Source organism: Echinops telfairi, unplaced genomic scaffold (genome assembly GCF_000313985.2).
Source record: "Echinops telfairi isolate 266 unplaced genomic scaffold, ASM31398v2 ScPeMD7_7420;HRSCAF=8458, whole genome shotgun sequence".
Taxonomy (NCBI): Eukaryota; Metazoa; Chordata; class Mammalia; order Afrosoricida; family Tenrecidae; genus Echinops; species Echinops telfairi.
The window spans coordinates 53,474,748-53,483,249 of record NW_022111320.1 but is presented as its reverse complement, the minus strand read 5'-3'; the positions used below and the strand labels follow the sequence as shown (position 1 = coordinate 53,483,249).

Sequence of the window (8,502 nt, the reverse complement as noted above, 5' to 3'; positions counted from 1 at the left end):
TTCAGAGCTTTCATCTGTCTCCAGTTAGGGGGGTGAGTTGTCGAGTGTTTGGTACTGCGGAGTCTCTTACTCATGGAGAGGGCTGCCATCTCCTTGACTGGCACAGAGTCGGGATCAGAGTGGCTAGGCGGGGCCTTCCTTTTCCTTGCCCCTCTCAATCCGTGGGCGGACTCTTCTGAGGGGGATCCATCTGTTTTCCCCGCCATCTGAAAGAGTATAAGCATAGCCTCTACCCCTGGTCACCAGCAAGCCTGGTGTCCACCCCCACCCCCACCCCCATCGTCGTTCTTCCACCAGCTTTTCTCCAGGTCGGCTTTCCCTGTGGGGTGGGAAAGTGTTTCTCCGCCCTAGTTACATTGGAATCTTCTGGAAGTGAGAAGAAATTTAGCGTCATTCGGGCCAAGTGGAGTTCATTGTGTGCTGTCTCACCTTTCGTTTCCCCCTTCTGTTTAGACAATTGCATTCCCAGTGTGCCATGAGCCCGTTCAATGAGGGCTTGGCCTCGGGGTTGTAAGGGATCCCTGTTGTGTGATGAATATCCCAATCGTGACAGACACTGTGGAATCTCTTGCCAGTGTAGGCAGGGCCACTGTCTGTCTGTAAGTGTGTAGGAGTGCCCACAACAGCGAAACAGGGCAGCAAGTGGCTGATGACATATTTTGTGGGTTCTCCAGGCATGGCTGATGCTCACAGAAACCCTGAGAATGAGTCTATTGTGGCATGCACAGCCCGTGGGCGTCCACATGAGGGTATGTGAGTGACACCCATCTGCCACATGGCATTCGACTGGTCACCACGTGGGTTTACCCCGTGAGGGCCTTCTCTGAGTGAGGCGTGCTGGCAGTGAGGACACTCTGATGATCTGCCTAGCCTATGCCCATGTTAGGTGGTATCTATCCCTTAAGTTGGCAGCAGCCTCGAATTCCGATCCCAATAATTTCTGGCAGGGTGCCTGGAATGAGCTGAAATTTGTCTTGGCTGTTTAAATCTATCGAAGAGCTTCCCTTCCCCCCACCCGGCATTGTGATTGAGTGATGAGGCTGACTGGCCCCAGTGCACCTCCTGGTGCTGGGTTCAGCAGGGACAGAGTCTCAGGGCTCTGCTGGGTGGGGCTCAGAGCAGTCCTGCCACAGGTCTCTGGACTGGGAAGTGCTCACCAATGGGATTCCCTCAATGTTGAATCTCGAGTGACATTGGCTCACCCAGTGATCTCCCTTCTTGCAGCAAGGGCACAGTCCAGGGCCTCTGGCCCCCGGCCCAGGCCCTTCTTCTAGTCCTGGCCCCGTCCTCTCTTAGCTTCCCATTTGCTTGGTGCACACTGCCGGCATTCTTTCTGGAAATGACCACCTTCGCTAAGGGATGAAGCACTCACCTGTATTCATGTGTCCCTCCAGGCCTGCATGTCCTGAGATAATCGAGGAGCGAGCTCTGTTCCTTGAATGGATGTATGACAGATGGACACCATGGGTTCGCCTTCTCATATGCTAATGTAATAATGAGATTGTCCGAGCTGTTGACTGCCGCGTTTTTTTGCAAACTGCAGCCTGGACACAAACTCTACATAAGGCTCGTCATCCTTCTGCCTCACTGCCGTGTCACTGGGCCATCTGCCTCCTGACAGTATTATTGTTTCCATCACGTGTCTGTGAGCACACTTGTTTGGTGACCTGCAGTTGTGTTTCCACTGTGATGAAATGACCACTCCCCATAAGCTGATCTCTCCTTGTGATAGATTTTTCTGTTCCATCCACATTTTTTCTAGCCTGGGTTTGGGCTCCCACCAGATACGGCATTGCAAGCAATCCACTGCATTCCAATCCACGGGGATTAGACATCGAGCCTCCGCTAGGGATCTAATCATGCTGACTACAAAAGGGGAGCCTGGTCCGTAGCTCGCCACTGCCTGTTGGATGTCTTTTAGAATTTTTTTAAAAAAATCATTTTGGGGGGGGGCTTGTACAACACTTATCACAATCCATACAGGCATCCATTGTGTCAAGCACCTTTGTACATTTGTTGCCTCAACATTCTCAAAACATTTGCTTTCTACTTGAGCCCTTGGGAAGCTGCCATACTGCCATTCTTGATAGCCCTGAGGGTTGTCTGCATCTGGTGGCCTTTCTATTACATGCACAGGAAAAGCTAGTCTGGTCTCTAAGTCTCCGTCTTCTGCAGTACCTCTCTCAGCCTTTGAAAGCAAAGGTACTTTGTCATGCTTAGAACCTCCTCACCCTCATCTGCTCCCTTTGTTTTAAGGCTTCCTGGCCCCTCTGAGTTGCAGTCCTCAGGTGGGGCTGAGGCACGAGCCACTGCTAGGCCATCCTTTCAATCAGACCTAATTCCTTCAGTTTTTCTAAAACCTTCTCAACTATCTCCTACTCATTTTGGGTCACTTTCACCTGCGTGTGTAATGTCGGATAGTTGACTTCAGGCCTCTCCTGCTCTGTCTGTCGAGGCTGGAACACCATCTTAACTTGAGCCCACTGAGACCAGGTCTCCGGGGAGTACTCAGCCCTCTCTGTGTGCTTTCTTTAAGTTCCTACCTACTTCCTCAAGTTCCTAGATCTAAAGTTCCTTCCTCTGGGAACCATGGGTTATACTTTTTCACCACTTGTAGAAAACCTTGCGTCTTTTTTATTCATTACTGCTACCTTCTGTTTTTCAGTAAATGTGTGAGAGTAGTAGCATAAGTCTTAGGGTTACTTCCGTCTGCCCATTGTCCTCTTTAAGATATTATACTGCTATTCTTATTCCTTCTTACCTGCTAATCCCCACACCGGATCCTCACTTCACACAATTTCCCCGATTCACTCTACCGTCCCGTGGGGCCGTACAGTTGTTACACTGGGTACAACTCAAGAGTCCTTTTCCTACTGCCCCACGATGGACGCCATTTGTGGGGGAAGGTATGAGAGGGGTTGGATGCCGGGCGGGAAGAGAGAGCAAATAGGAATGTCTGCTTCTATAGGGGACAGAATCAACCATGTGCTCTCTTTAGGGCAGCACAGATTTAAGGGGGAAATCTGTGGAAAAAGATAGTTAACGCAGGAACATGTACTTGGACTCTATCTCTAACTTTCCAAAGTGGCAGCTTTCCTACCGTGGAATACTAGTTTTCCAGATTCCCTCTGTACTAATCAGGGAATAAGTCCCAGTCATATTACCCTCAGTGTTAGTTTCCCACAGATGGATGGATGGATGGATGGATGGATGGGTTGGTTTGATGGATGGATTGATGGATGGTGGATGGATGGATGGATGGATGGATGGATAATTGATTGGTTGGTTGGGTGAGTGGATGGATGGATGAATGGATGGGTGAATGACTGGTTGGTTTGATGGATAGGTGGATGGATGGATGGATGGTTGGTTGGATGGATGGATAGATGATTAGTTGGATGGTTGGATGATGGATGGATGGATGGTTGGTTGGATGGGTGGATAGATGATTAGTTGGATGGTTGGATGACGGATGGATGGATGGATGGATGGATGGATGGATGATTGGTTGGATGAATGGATGATTGATTGGTTGATTAGATGGATGGATAGTGAATGGGTAGATAGATGGCTGGTTGGATGGATGGATGGATGGATGGATGATTGGTTGGTTGGGTGAGTGGATGGATGGATGAATGGATGGATGAATGACTGGTTGGTTTGATGGATAGGTGGATGGATGGATGGTTGGTTGGATGATTGGTTGGTTGGATGGATGGTTGGATGGATGGATGGATGGATAATTGATTGGTTGGTTGGATAAGTGGATGGATGGATGGATGATTGATTGGATGAATGACTGGTTGGTTTGATGGTTCGATGACTGGTTGGTTTGATGGATGGGTGGATGGATGGATGGATGGATGGATGGATGGATGGATGGGGTATGGATGGATGATTGGTTGGATGGATGATTGGTTGGGTGGATGGGTGATTGGTTGGGTGGATGATTGGTTGGGTGGATGGGTGATTGGTTGGATGGATGATTGGTTGCTTGGTGAAATGGATGGTGGATGGGTGGATGATTGGTTGGATGGATGGATAGATGATTGGTTGGTTGATTGGATGGATGAGTAATTCATTGGATGGATGGATAATTGATTGGTTGGATGGTGGATGGGTAGATGGATAGTTGGTTGGATGGATGGCTGGATAGGTGCATGGGTGGGTAGATGGATGGATGGTTAGTTGGATGGATGGATGATTGGTTGGTTGGATGGGTGGTTAGGTGGGTGGGCGAATGGATGGTAAGATTTTGTGGGGATTGGTGTTTTGATGGGTGGATAGGTAGATTGTTGGATAGATAGTTGGATGGGTAGATAATTGGGAGTATGAAAGGATGGATGACATCTTCATCTAGCTGTGAGCTGTGTTTTCTCTAGAACACTCCTTGTTTCTGAGTCTTAGAAGGTCTTTTAAGCCTGAAGGTCCTAATAGGAGCTGCTAACTTATGGCTCCTCACTTGTCTTATGATCCTACTGAACTCTGCTATGCATTCAACCCTGTCCAGCTTCTGGGCACTCCTTTTCTCTAGACTCAAGTCTTTATTTTCCTTCCAAACGTTATCATACGCTTGGCTCCCCCAAGTGTTGCCCACCAAATCTTGACCTTCAGCTGTATATGTGAGGCCCAGGGCATAGCCTTCCTCGCAGCCATCCCCTCCCTCAAGTTTCCTCCATCCCCGCTGTGCCTCCCTTGGATGATGAGCTCTTACAGGCACGCAGGCTGGTGGCTGGCCGGCTGCTTTTCATTGCAAGCTTTATTGCTCAGCCCCTCCCACAGACCCAGACGTCCACAGCCGAGTGGGCAGGTCCCTTCAGAACAGGCTGGGGACAATGTAGTCAGTGTGGACGCCGTCAATAAACCCTTCTCCATTGTTGTGGACAAACCAGCAGGGGACCTTGGTGCCAGTGTGGCTCTTCTTCCTGTAGTCTTTCTGGGAGCCCCTGGGAGAAAGGAGGCAGACGCAGTTAGACAGGGGGGACAAAGCAGCTGATGATGGCCTGGATCTAGAGTTAATTGGGGGGCAGTTCTGAGACCCCCCCAGAAATCTTTGGTCACCTGAGTCAGAGACCTACGACTGTTCTAGAGGAGCCAGTGTGGCCTGTTTCTTGGTCAGGGAAGGTCAGAGAGGAATGAGACCCCAGAGGAAAACAAGAGGACCCCAAAGTTGACAAGAGTCTATCATGCAAAGATGCCTGCTCAGAAGGGCCCTTGCCTCTCTCCCTGTGGCTGGGTGGGCTTGGAGGACCCCTCACCTGGTGACAGTCAGCCGGCGGTTCTTCACCACCATCGTGGCATCCTGCTTCGTGGGATCAGAGCCAGGGTGGACATCAGACACGCTGAAGTCAAAGGGGTGGAAGAATTGTCCTGGAAATACAAACGTCCACTCTGTCAGCACCTGGTCATCACCAGGGGAACCCAGACTCAGGGTTGAGGCTGAGGCTGAGGCCACCACGTGGCCGGAACCACTGCCGCCGGGATGGTGCGTACCCAGTAGCCCTTGTGTCTGTGCCGACATCCGGTGGCTGTCCACCACATAGAAGCCCAGGAAGTCACGGTGGGTGGGGTGCTTCTTCCACACCTGGTGCAGGACGATCACAAAGGTGGCCCCATCCCCAAAGGAGACTGTCATGTTCTCATTCCTGTGGATTGCCACCAACATCCTGGGGGGACGAGGACTTGGGTCAGAGGGCATCTTGGCAGCATGTTTCCCTATGCCTGACGCGAGGAGGCACACAGATGCCCCAAACCAGCTGGCCCATGTGGGCGAGAAGCTGCGTCCAGGTTGCCCCCCACCCCACCCCCGATGGAGTCTGACTCCTTGTGTGCGCAGGGAGGAAGGCTGTCCTGGGGGACCAGAGTCCTGGGGCTCGGTCCTGTCTGTCATTCACTCTGGCGTGACCTGGAGCGGGTTCCACCCACCCTCTGAACCACTGGGGGTGAGACGCGTGCCCTGCCCAGCAGGCTCTGGGCCTGTGAAGACCAGGGAAGGTTGGGAGCTGGAAAGGTCACAGTTCAGCCGGAGAAGATGTGAGCAGGCTCTTCCTCATCATACTGGCTTAGTGTCTATCTGAGTGCCAGGCCGGCCATCAAGAACCTTTCCCGCAGGGTCACTCTCAGAACCAGTCCAGTTACCAGCTGTGTCTCTCACAAGCCCTGCATGAGAGGCCCATGCAGGTCCCTTCCCAGAGCAGGGACAGACCTCCAAGCCCCTAAGACCCCCTGGGGGATGCGGTGGGGGTGTCTCGTCCAGACCCTGGGGCTGTGGCACCCCCAGGAGACCTAGGGGAGGGGCCGTACCCATCCTGCGCGATCATGACTGTGTCCAGCCAGCTGAAAGTGCTCCGTGTGGCCCCACTCCCCAGGCTGAGGGTCTCCGTCGTCACCTCGATCTGCAGGTCCATATGAGGGTTGGCAATGCCCAGCCTCCCAAAGTAAGTCCTTCGGGTCTTGGGGTCAGGGCTGGGCTCCTTGTCCCCAATGATCTCGCCGTTGACTGTGAGGCCTGCCGGGGGCACGGGGAGGGCGAGATCGAGGATACCTTCTGAGTCCACTCCGGAGTCCATTTCTGAATGCCATCTGGTAGCGTTCCCTGGGCCAAGCCTGCTCAGGGAGGCCCTCAGGTGGGGCCCTCAGAGAAGGGCAGATGCCAGAGGCCAGCACTGTCTGTCCCGGGGTGCAGTAGGCCGTGCTGGCTGCTAAAGGCCCACATTGTGGACCCGCCCCTCAGCTGCTCCAGGGAGGAGAACTCTTCTTAGTCCAGAGAGAAGCTACTCCTAAGCCACACAGGCTGGGTTCCAGCCCCAGGTTAACGCCATAACTCTACTTGTGTCTGCCACGCCACCAGCAACCGGGCAGCTCGCTGGGTGGGGGGGAGGGCTAGTGCGTGCATGTGCGTGGCCCACCTGTGGCTGGGTCGTGGATGAGGCGCAGCACGGTGCCCGGGTCTTCATTGATGTTGAAGCAAATGGCATCGTCTTCCTCCGCGACTTGGATGATGAAGTGGGGGTCTCCATCCACTAAAAGAACATCAGAGAAGGGGTGCCTCCTGGGACCTCCCCGACCCCTGGGCCCATGGGGTGGCTTGCAGGGAGACAGGCAGGGAGGCAGGCAGGGCTGGGAGGCAGAAGGTGCTGTTGCAGGACTTACCGTAGTAGTAGGGGGTTTGTGGAGGCTGGTAGTTTGCTGTGGACACAAAGCAGGAGTGAGCTAATTGGAACCAGAAGCCCCAAGGGTCTCCAGGACCCCCACTCAGATTTGGGCTCAAACACCTTCCCCTTCTGGCTCAGAAATGCTCCCACCCTCCCACATCACCCCCATCTGTCTGTCCTGAGATGTGGCTCAGGTGGGGGCCCTGGAGGGAGCCAGGCAGCAGTGCTCTGGGCAGTGGGCAGTGGGCAGGGCCCGGGGCAGGCAGCGCATACTCACTCAGGTAGGCCATGGAGGGGGTCACAGTATTGGCTAAGAAAAAACAAGGCAAAGGACATCCTCAGTGGGGTCAAGGGCCCCCCTTCTCCAGCCCATGATTTCTGCCTGTCTGGGGCCTCCTGCCCCAGGGACCCAACGCTACAGATAGCGGGTGGGAATGAGACCCCAGGTTTGGGCTTTAGAAGTGGGGAGCCTGCCCAGGGAACCCCTTAGTAGGGCAGACAGAAATAGGGCAGTACTGTCAATGTTAGGGACGTGGCATTTTGATGTGGCTAAAATGGATGTGTCTTAGCTGCCCGCTTCCATCCCCTGAGTAGCGCTCCCAGCAGATAGCCGATCTCGTCCTCATCCCACACTCACACTGCCCCCTGGTGGGGTGGGGTGAGGCTCACAGCTGCCTACTGCTGCTCCCAGGGGTAACACACAGGCACACACACAAGCATACATGCACGCGCCCACACATGCACACTCGTGCACACATGCGTGCATGCACACACAAAAATGCATGCATGCGCGCATGCACACGCACAGGCCGCTGGCTGTAGTTTGCCTGCTGTGAGGGAAGCCAGCAACCAGATCGATGCACTGCCAGACCAGGCGCACCCTTGCCTGCAGAGGTGGGGCAGACGGATCGGGCTGGGGGAGGGCTTTGGGGGCTAGGTTCTGATTTTCTGACCAGACAGCTACCGAGCACTGTGATTGCCAGCCCGCGCGTGGGAACCAGGCTGCCTGAGCCCGAGTCCCACCTCGGTGACCTACTGCCTTACACTGTGCCTCGGTTTCCTCACCAAGAAATGGCACGCAAAGCCAACCCGTCAGACTGGCCACTGTAAGTGTCCAGCGTTTAGAAGCTGCTGACGGTTTGGAGGAGCTCCTCACTCAGGGCCTCCCCTCAGCTGAGGAGGTAGCCCCCACCCCCCACATTTGGCGGAGGCTCCGAGCTGGCAGAGAGCTGAGCCGCATGTCCTGGACACCGCTCCCTCTCTGCCCCGTTACCCTCCCAGGACACTGCCCAGCCACCAGCTAGCGTACCTTCTGCAGCCACCGTGCGGGCACCGTGCAGGGTCAGAG

At 54.1% G+C, this 8,502-nt stretch overlaps 1 protein-coding gene across 1 annotated transcript in view; it reads right to left on the bottom strand.

Annotated features, from left to right (window-relative positions):
• Positions 1 to 4,741: 4,741 nt before the first annotated feature.
• The window catches only part of ITIH3 (inter-alpha-trypsin inhibitor heavy chain 3), a 13,610-nt gene continuing 9,849 nt past the window's right edge, over positions 4,742 to 8,502 (bottom strand). The window contains exons 14-21 of the mRNA XM_045297417.1: positions 8,464 to 8,466; positions 7,432 to 7,464; positions 7,153 to 7,188; positions 6,909 to 7,022; positions 6,304 to 6,508; positions 5,494 to 5,666; positions 5,259 to 5,370; positions 4,742 to 4,946 (exon numbers count right to left, since the gene is read on the bottom strand). Coding sequence (XP_045153352.1) covers positions 4,817 to 4,946; positions 5,259 to 5,370; positions 5,494 to 5,666; positions 6,304 to 6,508; positions 6,909 to 7,022; positions 7,153 to 7,188; positions 7,432 to 7,464; positions 8,464 to 8,466 — 806 coding nt within the window. The 3' untranslated portion in view covers positions 4,742 to 4,816. The remainder of the gene's footprint in view (positions 4,947 to 5,258; positions 5,371 to 5,493; positions 5,667 to 6,303; positions 6,509 to 6,908; positions 7,023 to 7,152; positions 7,189 to 7,431; positions 7,465 to 8,463; positions 8,467 to 8,502) is intronic.